The 22,355-nt window shown below is 28.4% G+C and overlaps 5 protein-coding genes across 14 annotated transcripts in view; 3 read left to right on the top strand and 2 right to left on the bottom strand.

Moving 5' to 3' along the window:
• The first annotated feature begins 4,537 nt into the window (after positions 1–4,537).
• On the top strand, positions 4,538–6,969 carry LOC122537743 (autophagy-related protein 13). Of its 2 annotated transcripts, none has more exons than XM_043671201.1 (5): positions 4,538–5,096; positions 5,481–5,829; positions 5,919–6,102; positions 6,176–6,500; positions 6,581–6,969. In XM_043671201.1, exons 1-5 carry the CDS (start codon positions 4,944–4,946, stop codon positions 6,791–6,793), a joined length of 1,224 nt encoding a protein of 407 aa, XP_043527136.1. In that variant the 5' UTR covers positions 4,538–4,943; the 3' UTR covers positions 6,794–6,969. The 2 variants fall into 2 exon arrangements, with proteins under 2 accessions (XP_043527136.1, XP_043527135.1); XM_043671200.1 differs by having other exon boundaries at positions 4,545–5,096; positions 6,176–6,509.
• A 1,101-nt stretch (positions 6,970–8,070) lies between these two features.
• LOC122537738 (ubiquitin carboxyl-terminal hydrolase isozyme L5) lies at positions 8,071–9,860 on the top strand. Its single transcript, XM_043671188.1, has 6 exons — positions 8,071–8,238; positions 8,430–8,493; positions 8,763–8,868; positions 8,940–9,127; positions 9,206–9,403; positions 9,472–9,860. The coding sequence occupies exons 1-6, from the start codon at positions 8,163–8,165 to the stop codon at positions 9,773–9,775; spliced, it is 936 nt and encodes a 311-aa protein (XP_043527123.1). The 5' UTR covers positions 8,071–8,162; the 3' UTR covers positions 9,776–9,860.
• Positions 9,855–12,936, bottom strand: LOC122537737. Of its 4 annotated transcripts, XM_043671186.1 has the most exons (8): positions 12,804–12,932; positions 11,488–12,617; positions 11,214–11,405; positions 10,962–11,155; positions 10,738–10,901; positions 10,412–10,664; positions 10,144–10,295; positions 9,855–10,068 (listed from the first exon to the last, which is right to left on the bottom strand). In XM_043671186.1, the coding sequence occupies exons 2-8, from the start codon at positions 12,607–12,609 to the stop codon at positions 9,917–9,919; spliced, it is 2,229 nt and encodes a 742-aa protein (XP_043527121.1). In that variant the 5' UTR covers positions 12,610–12,617; positions 12,804–12,932; the 3' UTR covers positions 9,855–9,916. The 4 variants fall into 4 exon arrangements, with proteins under 4 accessions (XP_043527121.1, XP_043527119.1, XP_043527120.1 ...); XM_043671184.1 differs by having other exon boundaries at positions 10,738–11,155; positions 12,804–12,936; XM_043671185.1 differs by lacking the exon at positions 12,804–12,932 and adding an exon at positions 12,672–12,712 and having other exon boundaries at positions 10,738–11,155.
• A 502-nt stretch (positions 12,937–13,438) lies between these two features.
• Positions 13,439–22,355, bottom strand: part of LOC122537733 (gonadotropin-releasing hormone receptor) — a 28,781-nt gene continuing 19,864 nt past the window's right edge. For 2 of the 5 annotated variants that reach the window (XM_043671173.1, XM_043671170.1), the window contains 5 exons: positions 21,113–21,730; positions 16,167–16,350; positions 15,443–15,645; positions 14,501–14,640; positions 13,439–13,922 (listed from right to left, as the gene is read on the bottom strand). In XM_043671173.1, coding sequence (XP_043527108.1) covers positions 13,802–13,922; positions 14,501–14,640; positions 15,443–15,645; positions 16,167–16,350; positions 21,113–21,658 — 1,194 coding nt within the window. In that variant the 5' untranslated portion in view covers positions 21,659–21,730 and the 3' untranslated portion in view covers positions 13,439–13,801. Of the gene's footprint in view, positions 13,923–14,500; positions 14,641–15,442; positions 15,646–16,166; positions 16,351–21,112; positions 21,752–22,355 lie in introns of all 5 variants that reach the window. The other 3 variants (XM_043671172.1, XM_043671171.1, XM_043671174.1) reach the window with 3 other exon arrangements.
• On the top strand, positions 16,519–21,381 carry LOC122537734. Of its 2 annotated transcripts, XM_043671176.1 has the most exons (5): positions 16,519–16,852; positions 16,918–17,244; positions 18,536–18,697; positions 18,783–19,277; positions 19,755–19,883. In XM_043671176.1, exons 3-4 carry the CDS (start codon positions 18,554–18,556, stop codon positions 19,263–19,265), a joined length of 627 nt encoding a protein of 208 aa, XP_043527111.1. In that variant the 5' UTR covers positions 16,519–16,852; positions 16,918–17,244; positions 18,536–18,553; the 3' UTR covers positions 19,266–19,277; positions 19,755–19,883. The 2 variants fall into 2 exon arrangements, with proteins under 2 accessions (XP_043527111.1, XP_043527110.1); XM_043671175.1 differs by lacking the exons at positions 16,519–16,852; positions 19,755–19,883 and adding an exon at positions 21,297–21,381 and having other exon boundaries at positions 16,868–17,244.

The following is a 22,355-nucleotide window of genomic DNA, read 5'->3' on the forward strand; positions in this document are numbered from 1 at the left end:
TATTTTAATAATATGCAGACTGGAATTATGAATTTCATTTCATTATACATGTTAATGGAATTTTCTTCTTGCACTGTTTAATATGTATTAATACGTTTAATATAGGTACAAAATAAAAGAAATACTATACTATACTATAAAAAAGGAATAAACCTTTCTTTAAATAAATAATTCTAAATAATTATTTTGTTGAAAACTGTATCGTACTCAACTTTTTACTTGGAAATTTTGCAATATCCGTCAATTATATCTTTCCATACGGATAAAATGAATTGATTAAAATATGCATTCCTGCGCTACGCGTATTTTAAATGCAATAACATATTTTATATGTTATGTTTCAGATCACTCATTGCAGATATCTACGTGCTTGCTAAAGAAACAAATCACATTTTCTTTACCTTAACTTGCAAATTATATATACTGTATTTCATTAGACGTAATATCAAATGTGACCACGTATTTATCAATGTTTTGTCAAATATCTTGTAAATCTTTGATATTTCTTTACAACCCCTAGTAAAATGGTCAACACTTGATAAAACGTTGGCCAGTTTAATCAGCCTTATCAATTTATGTAAATATTAATAGTTTACTTAATCATGCGGAAGTACATAATTAATAGTATTTTTCTACTTTCAAGAACGATTCAGGAAAGTTCAAAGGTTAGAAATACAGTGATTTTTCCTCGAAATGAAATAAAAATGCAATTCTGTTAAAAGAAAATATTGCAGACTTTCTCCTGTATATAATTCGGCAAAAAAGTAAAAATTTACTTGTATCCTTTTGTATTGTATTGAAACATAACCTCTAATGGCGCCTCCCTTGTAGCCTTCAAACTGCAAAGGGCGAATTTTTCTGAAGGGTAGGATATTGTGTCGCATATGGTTAATCGATCAATGCGTGTTCCGACTTGATTGAACAGAATATATTTCTAATACAAAGGAGTGGAAGTCTTGCAAACGCTATGGCAAACGTTTAACCAGGCCCCTTAGGCTTTCTTATCTTGGGAGGGGACCAGGCCATGCAAGGCCTCTCAACCCTCGGGTACATTTCTTGTCAAAAGTAAGTGATCTTCCTAACGTAGATGGCCGTACGATGTTCTATTCTTGAAATGTCGCGACGACATTTCGAGCTTAAAATTCCTAGCGTGTTTCTCACAAAGATGAATATTTCTGCGTCAGAGAAAAGTCGAAAGCACGTTTTTTTATTCATTCCATGGCCATTTTATGGCCTTATTATATCGTCATTCCTTTTGTACTTTGTTCGCGTGAGATGAACATTTTGACATGGAAAAATTTTACGCTAAATGCAATGCATTTTGTAATTGTAGTTTTATTGCACGTAAAATGCATATTGGAGTTAAAAATACAATTAATGTTGCTGGATATAAAGTAGCTTTTATGTATTCATTTTAGTATATTTTCAATCAAAATATTCTCGTCTTGTACTAAATATAAATTCAATTTTTCACCACAACTGTGTTTTTGTTCTGTTTGTAATTAATTTACAACGAAATTATGTATATAATATGTATATAATATAAATAATTTAATTGAATTTTATTTTCTAGTTAGTGTTGATTTTTTATACTACTAAACATTTTTTATACTATTAAACATTTAAACATAACATGAATAAAACTTTATATTATAATTATATTTAAAATCTATATTGGACAACAGTCTGAATAATTCTATACTACAGAAAGATACATGTGTATGTATTAAGTAAGCAAATAGTAGTTTAAATAATGTATGTTCATTTTAAAAATCAAATATTGTAAAGATATGATAATTTATAGAAATTTATTGTAAAAAAAACAAATGATGGGATTATCATCTCTTATCATATCATATCTTGCGAGGGATGTACATTAAATTACTAGAAGAGCTGGACAACCAGAAATCTAACCAATCAAAATTAATTATCGGTTAAAAGTATCTTAGTTTTTATTTTAGTTTTCTAGAACGTACGTCGTAATCTGATTTTTAGACGCAGCCACGAAGCGTCTATAAGACGGTAGTAACCGACTGCTTCAGTGGAAATTTCCATTGCAGTTGGCATGCTCTGTGGTGTAACTGTACAGTCTACTTTAAAAGTAACAGCTCTCTTACATTAATCATTATATAAATTACAAAAAGCAATGTCTTTTTTTCTTTTTAATGTTGCGACTAGTGATACTTTTGTACTACAAAAAGTCTTAAAAAATTTAACACTCTTCATATTTTCATGTATTCTAAATTTATACCTACAAGGCTTTTTACCACCATATTCCATGCAATGTCTTTTAATAGCTACAATTGAAAAAGATTGTTTTTATCTGATATCTCTTATTTTTTTGTACACATAAATGAAATTGAATTTCTGAACAAGATATCTTATAGTACATCTTATAGTAATAAAAGAATACAAGGTGTGTAATATATCTTTTAAACATAATTCTAAAATAATAATAAAATATATTTATAATAATAAAATTATGATTATAACAAAATTGTTTTTGACAAAGTAGAATGTACAGCTGAAATGTCAGTATTCAATATCCACGTGGCGAGTCACATGGTGCCATTACATCATTCAGAAGTCGTATATAATGCTCAATAAACAATGCCATTATATCAGTCTTAATTCTTGATTATCTCATCATTCACTTCATGTGCAAAAATATACAATGTACATATATGTATGTACTTTTATTCTTTGTCTCATTCCTTCCTTATGCTATATTTAGCTTTTTTATAATTATACAAAGGCAATTCAATATGTGAGTACACATGACACGACATAGTCACAAAATTTCACTGTAATGAAATTGCTATGAAAATGTACCATGCATTTTCAACATAAGCACTAAATATGAACATTGCAGATAGAAGATCAATATGGTTATAAAATAGACCTCACATATCATTAGAAGATTATACCTCAAAATTGATTATGAACTACTGGTAATTTCTTTTATTCTCTCAAGAGAATAAAAGGATAAGGTAATAATTTTATTTCTAATTTTAAAATTACAATTCAAGAAACTAAATTATTAAAATCTATTTCAATCATGAAGATAAAGAGTTATTGGCATTTTCTGATCATGCTTCTATAGTGTAAAAAATATTTTCTTGTATTTTTATTGTTTGACTGTCTTTTACATATACATTATGATATACTATTTTATTGTGTGTCAATAATAGATTTTTAATGAAAACTTATAACTTAAAGTTAATAATGTATAATTTTTGTTTCATTCATAATGAATCTAAATTTATGTTAAGAACAAATTTGTTTATTAAACTTCTATCATTGATAGTTTAAAAAACTATAAACAAAAAAATGTAAATGATGTTATGTAGATAATCAATTTAATTGTAATTGTTACTTAATCTGATATTAATATATTATTTTTATTATTATTATTATAAATATTAATATCTGATGAAATATATCTGATATTAAATATATATTTGTGAGAAAGATATTTAATGTTGTAAAAATATATTTCAATTAATTTTAAATATTATTTTGTTTTCATGGATATAATATAAATATAAGAATTGTGTCATAATTTATAATTTATTTGAATCAATAATTCATTTGATGAAAGAACAAAATAATGTATAATGATTCAAACAAAATTAGTTATGACTGAATTTCTTTGCTACAGTAAAAATCATTAAAACATATAGGGGAATAGAGAAACTTCCCTAGAACAAAACGAAGAAAAAAGATAAAGTAGTACCATACTTCTAAAACGATGTTCTAGTTTGATCAGCTGTTATATACTAACCAATCAGCTGATAGAACGTTAATACTATATAATAATTTGTTCGAAAATTACAAAAAGGAGCTAATTCATGATCGAGAACAATAATAGATAATAATTAATTAATATTTTACTATGATTTACAAAAAAGTATACGCTTTAATAATGATAGATTATTATTATTTTACAGATGCAAGATAGTGCTGGCAGTCATTTTCTGAACGCAACATGATATGGTTCGAAATTCGAAATTGATAAACTTTGATCTTTTAACAAGAGAGTATTATGATTAATCTATCCTCATTGCAGATATAAAAAAAATTTAAGTTACTTCCAAGTCAGCTGTATGTTAGTCATGTGAACGCTTCCTATTTAAGATAATAATTGCGATACGAAACAAAATCGACCCACAATATAAAAAGAGAACTATGTTCGGATCCTTGCACGAATTATTCAAGAAAAACGATATTTAAAGTTGATAGGTCAAATTGTATAAAATTTTTGCATTTTTCTCTGTAATTGACCAACGATAGATTAGAAGATTCTAGAAGAGAATCAACCTGATACGTTATTTTACCTGCTACATGCAGTTCTGTGTCAACGATAATATGATAATATGATGGGTATATACTGTTATTAAATTATTATTTTATGACTAGGGGACACATCCGCAGTAAAGAATCATAGAAAGAAGAGTAGTTTAACAAGTAGATATAGATGATTTGTGGTGTGGGTAAAGAAGGATAGATGAGTAAACGGAAAGAAGAAGAAATAAAAGGAAGTATAGTATTTTTTTTTTGTCCCAGAGTCTGCTGATAGATAGATCGTTGCGTCAGTAAGATTTCCTAGTAAATCCTCTAAATACAGAAGTAAGGAAGGTCAACTCAGAGATATTATTTCCACTGACCGATAGCAAAACGACCACTAGCGAGAAATGCATCAGCTAGTGGTGGACCTCTAGCGGCCAGCGTAGGTGTGCTCCCACAAAGAGAAAACCGTTTGCCAACGAGTCATGAATGCCATGATTTGCACGTGCGAGTGTAGGAAACGATTTTATTATGTAGTTTTATAGGTAAAAGGAAATGCTTTCGCACATTCAAAATTGCAGTCAGTTCAGTGGAATTCAATGTTTTCGCTTGGACGCCTGTGCTTTTTCAAGAGGAATTTTAATTAATGTGTTATAATGTCCACATTGAAATTGAGTATGCAAGACAAAAAGGATTTGGACAAGTTTACTAGATTTTTGGCATTGAAGGCTGCGCAAATAATTATACAGTCGAGGTCAGGTGAAAAGGTCAGCACAAAGTGCAAGCCATATTCATCTGGAACAGATTGGGTAAGCTCTTCTATTTATGATAACTATAACTGTGTATATATATCATAGATTTGTTTCTTAATATCTTTTTATTCGTTTTTTTTTTCATCGTCATTTCATAAATGAATCTGTATTTTATTTATGCAATGTGTTTATTCATTTTTGTACCGGAGAAAAATTTAAGGGGAATTCATATATAGAAGATTTGTAACACAGCCATATGTAAGTCATGATTAATATCATTGATATGTAATGCTTGTATTAAAAGTTATAAATATTACTTTATTATTACATTACAATGAATGATTGATTATTCATAATAATCAATTCATAATAATCAATTATTCATTATAATGTAATAATAAAATAATTTTTACAATTTTTATTTGTTCTTTTGTTACACAGTTCAACCTTGCTGTTCATGAAGTTCCAGAAGTTTTGAATGAAACAAAAAGACTACTAATTGGAGAGATAGTAAATTCTACAATACCTCTGTGCATTGAAATCTCGTTAAAAACTGTTGACAATGAATTAATGGTTTTGGAAGCATGGAGTTTAGGTATATTACCAGAGCAAAGCGATCCTACTATGAGAGTAACATATACAATATATAATCGAATGGGTATTTTACTAAAATCGTTACTGTCTGTATCGAGAATTACTCCAGCTTATAAATTGAGTAGGAGGCAAGGCCCAGATTCGTTTATTATTTGTTATAAAATTTATATGGGAGAACCTCACTTACATTCACTAGGTACATAATTTTGTATTGAATTATAATTTCCTTTCTTCAAACAATTGTAATATTTATAAGTTTATTTAAAATATTGCAATGTTTTGCAGGTGATAATTATAAACACGTTAGGGTTGGTCAGTTGTGTACACCAGTAGGGACAATTCATTTGTCAGTATCGTATAGGACAAAAATGACTATATCCCCAACTCATACAGGTCGGGATTCAATAATGTTGAAAAGTGATCATTTTCATTCTGACCTAAGTCCTCGCCATGCTAGGTATCAGCAAAGGTAAATTATTTGAATCTTATTTTCTAATTTTCCTTCATTTGGATTAACTGTAATTTCCTTGTTCATATTTTAGCGAGGAAACGTCAAAATCGCTTAGTGATACCATCAAAGTTGGAGCATTTGTAGTCAATAAGCCTGTTATTGTTAATGAAGAGGACTTTGTTATACCAGATGTACCTTTTAGTTCTTTACTAACTCCTAGACAAACTTCACCTCCTCCAGCCTCGGCAGCTGAGACTACAAGTACAAAGACTGCATCGACAATTATTGCCGCAGATAGCAGTAATGGAAACAGTGAAAGACTTACGAACGATAACACAACGTCGAAGTGCAACTCTCAAAACGGATCAAGAAGGAGTAGTTGCTCGATGACAAGTGCCAACGATGATTTTATTATGGTAGATTTGGTAATTAACGTTCCTATCTTTTCGACATATTAGAAATGTTTGACTGAATTTTTTATATGTTACAATTATAGAAAACTCCGTTTGCAATAACAAACACCAATAGCGATTTAGGGGCGTTTTATCGTGAATGTCAAAGTGCACCGCAGCTTCAAGCTTTTATGGAAGAACGAACACTCGCAGAACAGGTCGGAGACCTTACGAAACAGTTGGAAACATTTGAAACGAATATGCGGCGGTATGAGGATATTCTATCGTCATTATGTCAAACAGAAAATAATAACTAATGTCAAAATCAATGCAATATTAGGTGCTTCAACGAAAAACCAGCATATAGTATCTTGTCATAGATTTATGCGATTTTCATTATATGTATCACGATATTTCAGCAAAAGCATTTTTTTTAGCAAAATGCTGTCACTGCTTGTGATCACTTATAAATAAATTCAATTTGACAGTTTAATACAAAATTTATCTATGAAGCATAGAAATAAAAATAATTCATAATTAGAAATAAAAATAATTCATAATTAGAAATAAAAATAATTCATAATTAGAAATAAAAATAATTCATAATTAGAAATAAAAATAATTCATAATTAGAAATAAAAATAATTCATAATTAGAAATAAAAATAATTCATAATTAGAAATAAAAATAATTCATAATTAGAAATAAATAAATTCTGTATTACCAATGTACGTACATTTGGTATATGTAATTTAGCGATATACTTTTTTTTCTACAATTTTCTTTTTTATTAGCATCTTCTATCACTCTCATTAATAATCAAATTTTCTTCGTTTCAAACTAGTATTTTAATTTATTTCTACAATATATATTGTATATATTATTTTACCATTTTTACTCTCATGACTCTTATCTCGAATTTATTATAAAAGTGAATGTACACTACTTTTCTTTTGAAAAATTGATCAATAATGCAAATTATTGAACAATGTTAATGATAATTAGTCAATAAATTTTGTAACTTCAATTAATTTATTGCTTGTACATAGTGTAAATTGTATTTTAGTGTTGTAATATTAATTGATGATTATGGAAGGATTATATAACTTTTTCATGTTTTATTATTCCAATCACTTAATAAATCAGGCTGTGCTTGCAATTTGAGTTCAACTTTTACACTTAAGATGCTACATACAATCCCTACCTACGTTTATTTAATAATACAATACCGCTTGTAAAGTAATAAAAGATTATTCAAGAATTGAAAATACAAAAATAATTTTGTATAAGTACTTTTTAATATTTCAATGTGAACGTTTTTATTTGATAAAATTTCAATAGCATATCGTTTCAATATTTGAATTGTTTAATTTTATCGATACTTATTAATTATTTGATTTACTTCTTCAAATTGTAAGAAATATCAAACAAGGATTATAACAAATGTTTTAATTTAATACAATTTTTTTTTATTTTTAAATATATATTAATATTAATTTTTATAACAATTTAAGTATTAATGAAGAATGATTTATGTATGATTAAATATTAATAAAGAGAAATACTCGTTTGTGACATAATGTAATTCACCTTGTAGATACGTGTAGATATTTCCAATTGTAAAAAGCAGTAGTATAGTAGTATTAAGTGAGTATTGTATTTTGGAGCGTGATAAATAAATGAAACATGGCGGACTCAGCAGGCAATTGGTGTCTTATTGAAAGCGATCCTGGAGTTTTTACGGAGTTGATAAAAGAATTTGGTAAATTTTGATTGATTTTATTTACATTTGTATTCCTAATTATTTGAATTTTATCGAGAATAACTTACACGTAAATCTAAACGTTAAGATATCCATGTGTATTGACAGTTGCTTTGAACATCTGCATTTTTAATTGCTATTCTCTTAAGATTATATATTTACAAAGCATTTATGATTTCTCTCTATTAAAGGTGTTCAAGGTGCTCAAGTGGAAGAATTATGGAGCTTGGATGACGAACAATTTGATAGTTTGAAGTGAGTATTGTACTCATACAATATAACCTATATAGAGCATCATATTTAAACTTATTGATTTATTTGTAATACAAACGAATACGAATTGCAGTGTAATTTAATATCCTCTTAAATTATAAATGATAGTAAAATGACAAAAGTTAATCTCAGATTGAAATTCATAAACTTGTAATCACACACATGTAAATTTCTGAGAAAAATAAGTGAATTTAAATTAATCATTCTTCTATTTTTCATGATACGTTAAGATTAATTTTCTTATTTTTTAGGCCTATACATGGCTTGATCTTTTTATTTAAATGGGTGCAAGACGACGAGCCCTCTGGAAGTATTGTTCTAGATAATAGGTTGGATAAAATATTTTTTGCTAAACAGGTATTTCCTATGTTATTAAATATTACTCATTAGTAAATTAAAATATAAAAATATGAAAAAATTATTTTCAGGTGATCAATAATGCTTGTGCAACACAAGCAATTCTGAGTGTATTACTGAATTGCAAACATTCTGATATATTATTGGGACCAAATCTGGAAGAGTTTAAAAATTTTTGTCAAAGTTTTGATGCTAATATGAGAGGCCTTGCTCTTAGCAACTCTGATGTGATAAGAGAAGTACACAATTCCTTCTCGAGGTATTTTTCACATATTGTATATTTTATTAATAGTAGAAATAAATTGTATATGTAACAAAATAATCATTATTTATACAGGCAAACAATATTTGAATATGATTCTAAACAAGCATCTAAAGATGATGATGTATTTCATTTTGTGAGTTATGTTCCTATTGATGGACGATTATATGAATTAGATGGATTAAAAGATGGACCTATGGATTTAGGTCCTTGTCCACTTGGAGATCAATGGGTTCAAGCAGTTAAACCAATAATACAAAAACGAATAAATAAGTAAATAAATCAGTTAATTTATATAATCATTTATTTCACTGTGCAATCACTGCAATTTATGTTTGCAGATATAACGAAGGGGAAATACATTTTAATTTAATGGCAATAGTAACAGATAGAAAAATAGTGTATGAACGACAAATAGCAAATGTCTGTGATCCTGCAGAATTGGAACGTTTACAAACATTGATAGAGAAAGAGATTCGAAAATCTAAAAGATATCAGATTGAAAATATTAGAAGAAAGCATAATTATTTACCGTTAATAATGGAGTTGCTCAAAATGCTTGCTAAAGAAGGTAAATTAGTACCTCTATACCAGAGAGCAAAGGAAAAGGCAATAGAGAAAGAATCAAAGAAGAATAAAGTTTAAATCTTGATTTTCTAAGCTGTATAAAAAAATTATTTGAATGTACTAATATTGCATAATCATTATTGAATAAATTATAATGTCTTTTTAAAAAAATAATGTATATTACAAACATTTTTTTACATTAAAAATACAGAATTTTACTTAATATTCTATATCGGTATTCAAGTCTTCGTTCAAGTCTTCAGTTATAATTTCAACTTTTCCGTTATTGTAAGAGAGTCTAGGAAGAAATTTATCAGTTACGTCATCTTTTATAGCTTGTATTTTTTCATTGTATAAATACTCCATGATTTCTGAAAGATACAACATGAAAATTATAATTATGGAACAAAGCACTTAATATTAATTTACTTAATTTAGAAACTTACCAAGAAATTTTTTCGTATTTATTTTCTGACTTGCTTCTTGAACAAGATTAGAAAATGTTCTACATAAAAAGGCAGTAGTAATTCCATCAAAATATTTTGCAACTTTTGACCAAATTATTTCTCGATTACTCGAAATTCCTTTTACATAAACGCTGCAATATAATTTTTAGTATGGTTTTAATATTTTATATAAGACGATTATTAATTGATTCAAAGAGATAACGAAATTTATGTCATATGTCTATTATATTAAGGGTTATTAACTTACTACTCAATTAATTTTATTTTTATGTCATTTAAATAAATACGTTCTGGACAAAATAATTGCATATGCAACTTATATATCCAGAATTTCCTCAATATATTATAGTTTATACCTATTTTCTTTTCTAATCTTTGCCAAACCACTTTTGGAATAATAGCATCTTTTAAATCTTGTATAGTATCACATAGTGTTACACTCATAAAAGTTTTTATAAATTTTTCAATTAAAAATAATGACCATGTAATTTTGGGCAATCCTGCAATAAAATAATTAAATTTATTTTATTATTGAAATTATAAAAATTGCAATATTAAATAAAAAAAACTTACGTTCTTTATTTTTATGCATCCGTTTAAGCCGTTGATAACGTGTCCAAATTGAATGACTTGTACGTCCTAATATTTTACTTAATTCTGAAAATCTACGTGATCTTTTCCTATTTTGTTTATTGTTTATGTAAGATAAAATTGTCTTGTCTTCTGCAGATGTATATCTATAAAATACATAAATAATTGATATTATATAAATAATATTTGAATTTTTAATATGGTACCTTTGAAAACTTTTTTCATGGTCTCCAAATAAGTACTTGAATCTATTTAAAACACTATACAGTGTCCTTCGTGGTAATCCATTTGCTAAAAATTGAGTGAATTTTTGTCTTTCTTCCAAACTTCTTATATAAAATTTACCAGCATATTTCATATGAATGAATGGATGTACACATTTAGAATTCCAATCGTGAACCTGCATATGAATAATTATGAATAAAAAAGAAATATGTTATGATAGTAATGAAACATACTTCACAAAATTTTTTCCAATTGTCCATAATAATTTTATCTTCACTGGGTGTAAATACGCCACTTTTTAGTGATGCATATTTTAAGAATAGCTCTTTCTCTTTTTTTGTTAATATTTTTGAACCTGTTGTATGTTCAATTTTATGTTGTATTGGTACTTTATGTATTAACTTTACTTTCAAATTATATAATCTCTGAAAGAATAATAAGTTAATTAAATAAGTTGATAAAATAATTAATATATGTGAAGTATAAGATATTGATGCAGATATTTACTTTTGTTGCTTCTTCAGTTAATTCATCTTCTTCACCTTCTAATGATATATCAAGCTCCAGTTCTCCTAAAACATGTTTTATAGTATCGTAATCTACATCAGAATCTGTATCAGTATTACTAGATCTATGTTTTCTTTTTCTTTTAATCTTATTTCCCGCATTTTTTCCTTCATTTTCCATATTTTCAGCTATACTAGTATTATCATTGTTAATAATGTAAAGCGGATCAGATTTTGAGTCTCTAGATATTTCTATATTCTCATCATTTGGCACAACTTCATTTGTTGAACAAAAAATTGTATTTTCTTCAAAGTTTATCAAAGAATTAGGATCATGTAACATTTCAATATGTTCAAAATCATTTAATTCGTTATCGCATAATTCTTTTTTTGGAATATCAGATAATTGATCATAATCATTAATATCACTACTAAGATCCTTTTTTATTTTTTTTTTGGGTGTACTTTCATCATACAGATGTCTCTTCTTTTTTTTAGATGTTGATATTTCAGTTTGTGCATGCCATTCCACTGAATTAATACCCAAATTAATAATGGATTTTATTGGAGTCTCTGCATCTTCTATTTTAATGTTTGTGCTTTCTAAATCTCTTGATACATCATTCTTTCTTGGAGTCTCAAGTAAATGTATATTTTCTGTTTTAATATCATCTATGTTTTCTAAATTCCCTAATGTGTTATTTTTGCTTGGAGTTTTACTTAAATCAGGACTTTTATTTATTTCTTCATTTTCGTTGTACCCTTTTCTTAAATCTATGTCTGTTTGATTAGTTTCAAAATTAAAAATTTTATTTTTATTTGATAACTTTTTATCAACTTTCTTACTAGCAGAATCATCCTGTGTTAACACTTTTGCAATTGCTGTTCTTTCTTTTGATTCCTCCTTTTCCACTATTGGAGAAATCTTGTCATTAATTGATAATTTTTCATTAACTTTCCTATTAGCAGGAGCATTCTGTGCTCTAATTGTTTTCTTCTTTTTTTTTCCTACTACTGAAGAAATTTTATCATCACTTAACGATTCATTATTATATGTGTAGTCTTGTACTTTTTTTGGTTGGAAAGACTTCAAACTCTTTCCATTTGTAGGTGACGAGACCATTATTATTTCTGAAAAGTAATGTTTGTATTTTAATTGTTTAATATAATATTTTACGTTTTTACCATCTTATAAAATTTCTTCATTATTTACAAATGTTTGTAACATAACCTATATTGTATTTTATTTTACATTCTTTAAAAAATATTTTGGTAATGATGTAATGAAGTGTAGATAACACAAACAAAATTATTTACCACATAAAAAATAATAATAACAATTTTAACACTTCAAATATTATTTTTTCTTAATACTTAAATGATACAACCAATTCCTTAATGATACGCACGAGTTATGCGAGACAGAAAAATTCTTATAAGCATGCGTGAAAATATGTGTACGAGAAATAGAAAATAATACAAATTACCATGTAATTCTTTATTTTTTAAGTTATTTATTTAGAAAAAAATCTTTGAATTCATGAAAATTGTATATTTTTTTTATTGTTAATCGAGAGTGCTTTTTATATTTATGTGTAATTTACTGTGTAGTTACACAGTAAATATGTTTTCTTAAACTATTTACAATTTTCATAGATGCATTATAAAAATAGATTATAAAAATGCAAAAAATAAAAAGAAGCTTTGTAAACTTGGTATCGGAAATTCAAGTTGTGAATTTACGTACATATATATTTTACAAATTTATATTACATTTTCTTTTTTCATAAATAGACGTACATATATATTTTACAAGTTTATATTACATTTTCTTTTTTCGTAGACTGCAATACATAAACTAGTGTTTATGTATTTTTGAGAAATATAAAGTTGCAAAAATACAAAGTAGAGTACTTACTAGATAGTAATTTTGATAGAGATAAATTTATTTTAAAACTAACAATAAGTATATTATATATCTTACATATAAAACGGAGAAATTTACAATATGAATTCTTTCAAACACATGTATAATGCTATTATATAAGTATTCACATGATACACATTACATTACTCTTTATACTATACTATTTTCGAATATCTTAATTAACATTCAAATACTCGACACTTCCCATTCGATGGATGGGACGTATCGTAATCTTAATAATTAATTATTCTTAAAAGTAAAGACTAGATATGAGAACAGGACTTCGAGTTATTTTAGTTATCGTCGATGGTCAACTTTCAAAGTTAAAACTTCAAACTCTTTGACAAAATACGATTTGATTTGTACTCGACTTTTTCGTTAATATCAATCAAATATTAGTATTTGAATTATTCTTTTGTATAAATGGCGTTTGCGTTTCTCGTGATTCTCGTTTGCCGTTACTTCCGCAGTTCGTTGGCGTGAGTCTGCGTTGCGTCGTGGATAATTCTCTGAAAATTGGAAAATGTTAAATACTATATTCGTGGATAAAATTAATGGTAATTATTGGTGTAATTAGTTTGTTGGCATCTGTTTTTTACAAAAGCGTGGAAGATCGTTGTCGCGAGTATAATTAACAATTTAAGTATTATTTCATTCTATATATTATTCTTTGTAAATGGATTGAATAAATAACTTATTTATTTCATGTCGTTCCAAAACTTCCGTCTTTCTCTTAAAAAGTTTTATCATGTGGATCTTTATATTTAAAAGATTGTTGACGCTTCAGAAATTAGAAGACATAAAACGTTTTAGCATCATTTTAGTATTACTTCCTGCGTTATAATACAGTGTGGAATAAAAAAGTAATTCTTTTGAATCTGATAAAGAATTAACAACAGAGAAATGTTCTTTTATTATAAAAATCAAAAATGTAACAAACACAAAGATCGACTGAATTCGAATTGAACAGAGATAAGATATACAAATAAATATTGAACGTGTGACAATAATTCAAGTTAAATTTATATGTATTTCGAATTATTATAGCGGAGTGCAAGAGAAGGTGAAAGAAAAATGTTCGTCTTACCGAGGTTCAACTCTATTAATGTACCTGTGAGCGAAACGTTTTCTTCGCGGCCACAGATGAAACGCGCCATATATTAAAGGATTTACCAAACTGTTGCTCATGCCAAAGAAAAAGATTATCTCCTTGAATTCCTTACTCGGCTGAAAATATCGAAGACTTTTTAAATCTTGTTTCAATTCGTGTATGCTGAGGAGTAACATCTCCCTTCAGTACCGACATGATTACCATATTGATTGATAGAGGGACACTCACGATCGTTTATTGTTATTCAATATGGCGATGTGTAACCGCGCGTGTACTTTTCATTTAACTTTGCATTTTATATTATTGCATTAATAATTATTATCTTATGCTTGCATATATAAAACATGATTAGTAATATGTTTCCTGGGATGATCCTAAGTTCGTTCACTTTTTATTTTCGAAGAATATTTTTACATATGTAAGATCTATTCATTTTCTATTATATGGATATATTTGCAACAATAGTGCTCATTATTTCAGGCTAACGACTTTGAAAAGACTTGGTTTCACAACTTTTCGCAATTCTTAAGGAAAAATGAGAATTTACAATAAATGAACTTATTTAAATTCAGAAATTAATCCAACTTTTGTTCACGAAGAGATGTTTTTCAAATATTGAAACAATATTTCAATATTAGTAATACGCGTTAAAAATACACGATATAATGAATTCAATATTTTTGCTGCATCACGAAAATCTGTAACAGTTTTCAATTAACTGTAATGTTTGTTGCTAGTCGTATATTTGTTTATTGCAGTTAATGGATGCAATGATTAATGTGCATAATATCTTTGTGGGACGAACGAACTGATTACATAACCTAACATTTATATTTACAATATCTTAAAATGAGGTAATTGATTTTTAGTTAATTACTTTTCGCAATGATTGTCAAATAATGTATTCAAATTACTTACTTGTTCGCTAGGATTAAGAAACATGAAAATGATCATCATTGTATAATACGGAGTCCACCAGAGGATAAAGGCAGCTACAATGATGATACTGATTTTTAACGATTTGGCCTTTGCTCGATGCATTAATTTCCTCCGGTTAATGTTCCCGTTCACATGACGTATATTATTATTAGTTAGCTTCAATTTAAATATCCTTTCGCTCCCTACAATTACATATGTATGTATCATTCGCTAGATCGAACCGTATAGGTATCATAAATAGACTGTGAACTTTTGTGTATTTATATTTTGTGATGGAAAATAAACATAAAATAGAAAAAAAATAAGCAAAAGCCATAAAATAGAAAAAAAATAAGCAAAATAGACATTAAAATACACAGAATGTACATACATAATGAGCAAAGATACAGAAATAAACTTGAAATAGAATGACTTTATTAACATAGAGTAGAGTATTATTGAGTAGATATTTAGTAATAAAGTATAATAATATTCAATTATTAATCATTTTTAATATTATATACAGAGTTAAATATTATATTATTAATAATTTATTAAATATAATTAATAATAATCAATGTAGTACTCATAATTAGTTAAATAGAATAATTATTTATTTATTTTTAGAATTTTAAATGGTTAATAACTCTTTGTAACTAAAGAGAAAAATGTGAACTCGCATAAAAATCCGCCGTTTGGTAATGAGAAGAAAATAAATACTTACGAGAGATAGTAATTACGGTGGAAACGTAGGTGGCGACGAGTATAGCGAGAGGAAGAATGAACATGAAGAACAAAGTGAGACTCAAGTAAAGTTGTTCCTGCCAGGATTCTGTGTAGAATCCGTAGGTCACGCATTGCTTAAATTCTTCAATGAATGGTCCTTGAGCTACGCGGAATATAATAATCTGAAAATTACAACAAATATCAATCCAAACAAAATGAAAAGTTATTATTATCTGACTTCAGTATAATCTATTTTGTCGCAAATTAATAAATAATAGTTCCGTAAACAAATCATTTAACTATATAATATATAGTCACTCAACTTCTGTTTAGGAATTTCGAATATTTAATAATTAGACACGAAGTCAAATATGTTACAAACAGGTTTAAATTTATAAGCATCAATGTCTCGACGTGTGTGTTAGAAATTTTCCATTGGACAAAGCATGCTTCTGTTTTTCTATATGCAATTTCAAATTTACGTGTCAAGCGTCTAATGTGCACGCGTTTGATATGTGCATATTTAAAAATCACGTATAGAAAACTAAAAATGCGCGTCGTCATTGTGTCGTTTAATAAATGTTTTATCATACGATGAACCGACAAAACAATTCGTACGTACAAAAGGAAGAAGACTATATTATAAAGCAATGTTAACAACCAAATATTTTTTGCGTGTAACATGTAAGTGCCTTGTGCAAAAATTTTGCAATAAAGATTTTGTAGAATTAATTGTTATTTGCTTGCAGGACATCTAAAAATGTTTATTAGCCTCAGGCTTTTAAATATTCCTTGGCAATTCGAATGATCTCGATGGGGAAAATGTTTTTCGCCGATATTTTGACGAAGCTGCCTCAATCGTGCTCGAAACAATATCGTTTATATGTAAACGTCGATGTTCAATTTGTCCATTTATTTTACGGCAATGTGACACAAGAAAATTTCGGCTTGTTGCATCTTGTAAAATTCCTTGTATTTGTTCAATTTTCTGGAGAATTAGAATCAACAGAATCATGGATTAACGATATATGAACCGAGCTTACATAAACGTTCATTAATTCGTCATTGCTGCCAAGGTACGCTTTTTTTCTCGTTTCGATTATTTTTCATTTGCTGCAATATAGAAAAACATTTAAAAGAATGACTTGTGAAGTTTAAAGATCGAACGTATTTCAGTAGCTAATTATTTATTTATTTATTAAACTTATTATGTAAATATTATTCAAGAATCGCGAGATAGTATTTTTGATTTATTTATATGTTTCTTTAAACAAACGTGAGAAACATGGTCGATATATTAAATTTTCTAAAACTGTAAAACTGCATTAATGAGTATTTTTTACTACAGGCGGATAAAAAGATTTTAATTATTTCTGTCGTGTAATAAGTGATTGTTATACTCTTTATTGTAAGCTTATTCATGTATTTTACGAGAAAATCATTGAAATCTCTACGAATGGATCGTTGTAAGTCTTTAAAGTTTATGAAGATTTTTGAAATTTTTGTATTTAATTTGAATTTGATTTTAATATTGAAAATTGAATTGACGACGAATTCAAACTCTACATAAACGATATTTCTTATGTACCAACTTCAATAATATCTGCGAATGACGCGCGCAGAAATAAAAGATAGAAACAGACAAGAATTTTAAAATAATTCGCAATTTAATGAGCGTTTTCGCGTTTTTTTACGAGTGAATAAATCATGTCTTATGAATAAATCATTTCAAATTATGAATAAAATCGCATTTGAAAAGCGTTTCACGAAATATCGCGTATTAACCTTCGGGTAAAAGTTAAAATATCAAGTATCGTAGTTTAAATAAACGTGAAAGAACTTAGAAATGTTTAATCGATTTTTTTCTACATTAATTAAATAAAAATGTTTCCACATTAAAGATCTACGTGTAATTTCAAATCGTCGAGTTAAGTTAAGGATTATAATATAACAACAATTGGAATTTATTGAAGTAAAAATAAATTCGCTTTTGCAGCATCAGACGCATTTGAACTGTTAACATTTAACAAATTGATTAACTTCACAGGACAGAAAGTGAGGAAATTGATGAAATAGTACGCATTCTTTTCTAAAATTTGACATTGTAAACTATATTACTACAGGGGATACTACAAAATGAATTTGTTTAATGTTCCATTGCCAATAAATTAAGAATATCTATTTTAAGTATAAAATGTTAAACATTCACTATCTTGGCATTAGGATTTAAATCTGCTGAATGTGATATAATAATAATAATAATAATAATAATAATAATGGTAGTAATCATAATAATACAATTATTAGTTTAAAATTAAATGCGACCTCAGTCGTTCACTTAATGGCTCGGTTTGATTTATTTTACAGTTTGAGGACGATAGAACCATGGTGAGCGACTCGGCAAGAGTTCTAGCGCTAGTCATTACGGCAATAAAGAATCTTCGCGAGCTGAAGGGCTCGACGTCTCGAGAAATTTTACATTATCTCTCGTCGGTGTACGATATTCCGCCAACTGTTGCACGTCGTCAAGTTAGCGATTTTCCCCAGCTGATCAATTCATGGTACACGATGGATTCTCTTCAACAATTATTCAACGTGTAACGCGTATCTACAGATGCTGACCGCCTTGAAACGCGGCGTGGCATACGGCATCCTAAAGAAGAATGGTGGCCATTACATTCTGCCAACGAACGGCGACATAAAATGCCAAGAAATCGCCGAACAGGAGGTGAATCTGTTGGATGCCTGTCGCAGAACCAGTAGGCAAAGGAAGATGGGCTGTAAATGTAAAAGGAGTCGGCGTAGACGTAGACGTAGGCGGAGAACATTCTGCAGATGCAAGCCAAGACGAAGACGAAGCAGAAGGAGAGTAAGAGGACGAGCTAGAAGAAGAAGAAGGAGGAGGAGAAAGTGTCGATGTGGTGGTTTAGGAAGAATTCGAAGAAAAGCTGATTCAGATAGAACGAAAAGGACCGAGACACTGCAACAGGCAGTCGAGAAGTTTTCCAGTAAGAGATCGTTCGAACCGTCGAAGACTTATGACTCCGCGGCCAGCGAGAAAACCTCTTTGTCCAGTATTTCCTCGGTAACGGATTAGAAATGTTCAATGGTAAGTGTATTGTGGATTATTTCACTGATTTAACTATTTGATGGTGTGGTATTTTGGAAATTTTATCATGTTATTTAATAATTTGTTTGTTAACTTTCTATATAAATTATTTATGTAGAAAGTTTTGATACGTTATTGGGCAATTTTTAATTTTTTATCTTGCAGTTCATTACTTTAAAAATTTCACTTTGTTATTTTAGTACTTTGCATTTTTGGAGAATCTTTCATTTATTGAGTAATCTGTCTGATTATCTAATTCTAAATTTTGTTTATTATTTTTTAAATTTACTTAGTATTTTAGAATTTGTTTTATCTTGTTACTTGATCACTTATCATTTTAAAAATTTCACTTTGTTATTTCACCAAGTTAAGCTTGGATTACTTAGTTCTGGAATTTTTACTTTAATTAAAAAAAAAAATATATATATATATATTATAGATTATTTATAGCTTTTAATACATCAATATCTTTTGCAGTAGCGCTAGAAGATATAATGATATCAGTAAAAGAACAACATTAAATTATCGTTGTTTATGTGAAGAATAAAGGTCTGAAGAAATAGGATATTGGTTACAAAATGTATTCTTTGAAGATCGATCATTTTCATAAGCGTATATGTATATATATATTTGTATACTTTCAGTTTTTACTATTTTTACTTCAGTTATTCCTTTTTGTGTACGTGATTTTTGTGTGTTTATTTTTAATAGTATGTCGTATCTCATTAATTTTGTACATGAAACTTTACTTTCACTTGAGAGTGAGAAAAATACACATTTGTTTTCAATATCTTTGAAGCAGTAGTGTAGTTCTTATTAGCAGAAAGTAAGACAATTTTCTAGTATTTTCTATTACCTAGAAATTAATTTTCTAGCATACATTGATTTTTATTTACTACTTTGATTTTACTTTACTAGTATGATTTAGCATTTAGTTTTCCTTTTCTGTTATCTACTATTCATTGATTTTTAAATACAATTAAACTGCAGTTTTAGTACGACAAAAGTATAATATCACGAATAAAGTATTTATTCATTTGGAAAATTTTAATATACTCTCAATTTTTGAATGGAGTATATCATTCACATATTTATTTTTATTATTTAATTAACGTATTTGTTATCTATGAGGCAAAGAGAAAAGAGAAGAAAAGAGTCCTTTAATTCTCTTTTTCGAGCAATCGTGTAACTTTCATTGGTAGCTGTAAATCAGTTTTTAATTGCGAATCAACCATTCGATCGGTCCCACGGATTAAACTTTTAATTCGCCTGAAGCAGACAATTTTCGTCGCGGGAGTTTACTCGATCTCGTATGCGAGATTCGTACTCTATTCGATGTCTCAGAAATTTGGAAACAATAGATAGAATTGCACGTTATATCTATTGTTTCTAAATTTCCATCATATTACATATAATTATTTATTATATTATAATTGTGATATTACATTTTCAAATTAATGATTTCACTTTGATAGAACGATTTGACACTAGAACTATCCAGTTTAATAATTAAAATCATTATAGCTAAGTAACAATTTATATCGAACAATAAACGAGATAGAAGGAGAATTTATTGTCTATTTAATCTCGAAATTATTGCGAACACGATGAAATTTCGAAATGTCTAATTTCAAGGACATATTGACGTCAGTTGGATAATAATTTGAAAATAATATATACCTATAAAATATGTCTCGTAATCTCCATGTTTCACATTTTCAAATTCGTTTTAAAATCGATCAGTATAGATCGCGATTAATACGACCTCACGTTCCACTATTAATGAAACGTATCCTACCGTGTAAAACGCATATTCATAAAAAAAAGTTTCTTACCTGAGGCGTCGCCAGTACGAGGGACAGTATCCACGCGAAAACCACGAACTTCCAGCATCTCTCGGGAGTGATCAACTCTTTCATAGGGTACCGTACAGCGAAGTATCTATCTACCCCAATCAACACCAGCATGAACGTACTCAGGTACAAACTGAACACTTGTACAAACTTGAACAATTTACAGGCGAGGTTGCCGAAGATCCACGCCACGGTGTAACTCCACAACGCTTCACCACCAATGCAGAACACCGTGACGAACAAATCGGCGACCGCCAGATGAAAGATCAGCGTGTAAATCACCGACCAGGTCTGCTGCCTTTGCCGGTTGATCACGATCGAGTAGATGGTCGCCACGTTGGCCACGAAACTGAGGATCGCGATCACTGCCAGTACGATCACCTTCGACACGGTGACTCTCGTTAGCTGCGGTGCGTGCTCCAAGCATGTGTTGTTCAAGATGCCGGAGGAAAGTAGCTGAGCGAGGTCCAGGCGACGAGTGTGGCCGACGTAGTCAGTCATGTTGTCGCAGACTGGGTGTCCCGTCATTTCCTTTGTCGGTCTGCCCTGCTCTGACCGATCATCTGTGGACGATGGTGTTTGTAGATAGAGTATCGTTTGCTGCGAACATCGAAATGTACTCTACTTTATGTAAGTTAGTAACTTGTTCAAATGTATGAATTTTGATATGTAATATTTGAATATATTACTGACTTTATCGTCACGCATTATCATAGCGACGCAGATGAAATTTGAAAGGAATTCTAATAGCTGATTTATTATTGATTGTCAGTTACAGAGACTAACTAATAAATTCGGCTGGCCGGACAATCCCAATACGAGTTCACGACATTACACCGATATTTCGTTGTCAGTGTTTTGATGCGCTATGCAAATTATCATCAAGTAATTCAACGAATATTTACAACGCGTAATTATTCTGCTTTTGAGAAGAATGTTACGTGAACACGATCATTGTAATTTGCAAAAACGTGTGTTATGTCGGCCATAACTAGGAAATATATTAATATATATACTAATATATTAATATACTAATATATATACTAATATATTAATATACTAATATATATACTAATATATTAATATACTAATATATATACTAATATATTAATATACTAATATATATACTAATATATTAATATACTAATATATATACTAATATATTAATATACTAATATATATACTAATATATTAATATACTAATATATATACTAATATATTAATA

Source organism: Frieseomelitta varia, unplaced genomic scaffold (assembly GCF_011392965.1).
Source record: "Frieseomelitta varia isolate USP_RPSP 00005682 unplaced genomic scaffold, Fvar_1.2 scaffold_927, whole genome shotgun sequence".
NCBI classification, from domain to species: Eukaryota; Metazoa; Arthropoda; class Insecta; order Hymenoptera; family Apidae; genus Frieseomelitta; species Frieseomelitta varia.

What these genes read in the sequence shown, in the direction of transcription:
- LOC122537743 (XM_043671200.1), top strand. Translation starts at nt 4,944, where the DNA reads ATGTCCACATTGAAATTGAGTATGCAAGACAAAAAGGATTTGGACAAG. An exon ending in ATTCATCTGGAACAGATTGG is followed by an intron (nt 5,097 to 5,480) that starts GTAAGCTCTTCT and finishes TTTGTTACACAG; the next exon opens with TTCAACCTTGCTGTTCATGA. An exon ending in CATGCTAGGTATCAGCAAAG is followed by an intron (nt 6,103 to 6,175) that starts GTAAATTATTTG and finishes TTCATATTTTAG; the next exon opens with CGAGGAAACGTCAAAATCGC.
- LOC122537738 (XM_043671188.1), top strand. Translation starts at nt 8,163, where the DNA reads ATGGCGGACTCAGCAGGCAATTGGTGTCTTATTGAAAGCGATCCTGGA. An exon ending in GGAGTTGATAAAAGAATTTG is followed by an intron (nt 8,239 to 8,429) that starts GTAAATTTTGAT and finishes TCTCTATTAAAG; the next exon opens with GTGTTCAAGGTGCTCAAGTG. An exon ending in ATACAAAAACGAATAAATAA is followed by an intron (nt 9,404 to 9,471) that starts GTAAATAAATCA and finishes TTATGTTTGCAG; the next exon opens with ATATAACGAAGGGGAAATAC.
- LOC122537737 (XM_043671184.1), bottom strand. Translation starts at nt 12,609, where the DNA reads ATGGTCTCGTCACCTACAAATGGAAAGAGTTTGAAGTCTTTCCAACCA. An exon ending in TAACTGAAGAAGCAACAAAA is followed by an intron (nt 11,406 to 11,487) that starts GTAAATATCTGC and finishes TTATTCTTTCAG; the next exon opens with AGATTATATAATTTGAAAGT. An exon ending in AAAATAAAATTAATTGAGTA is followed by an intron (nt 10,296 to 10,411) that starts GTAAGTTAATAA and finishes ATTATATTGCAG; the next exon opens with CGTTTATGTAAAAGGAATTT.
- LOC122537734 (XM_043671176.1), top strand. Translation starts at nt 18,554, where the DNA reads ATGGTGAGCGACTCGGCAAGAGTTCTAGCGCTAGTCATTACGGCAATA. An exon ending in CAACTGTTGCACGTCGTCAA is followed by an intron (nt 18,698 to 18,782) that starts GTTAGCGATTTT and finishes GCGTATCTACAG; the next exon opens with ATGCTGACCGCCTTGAAACG.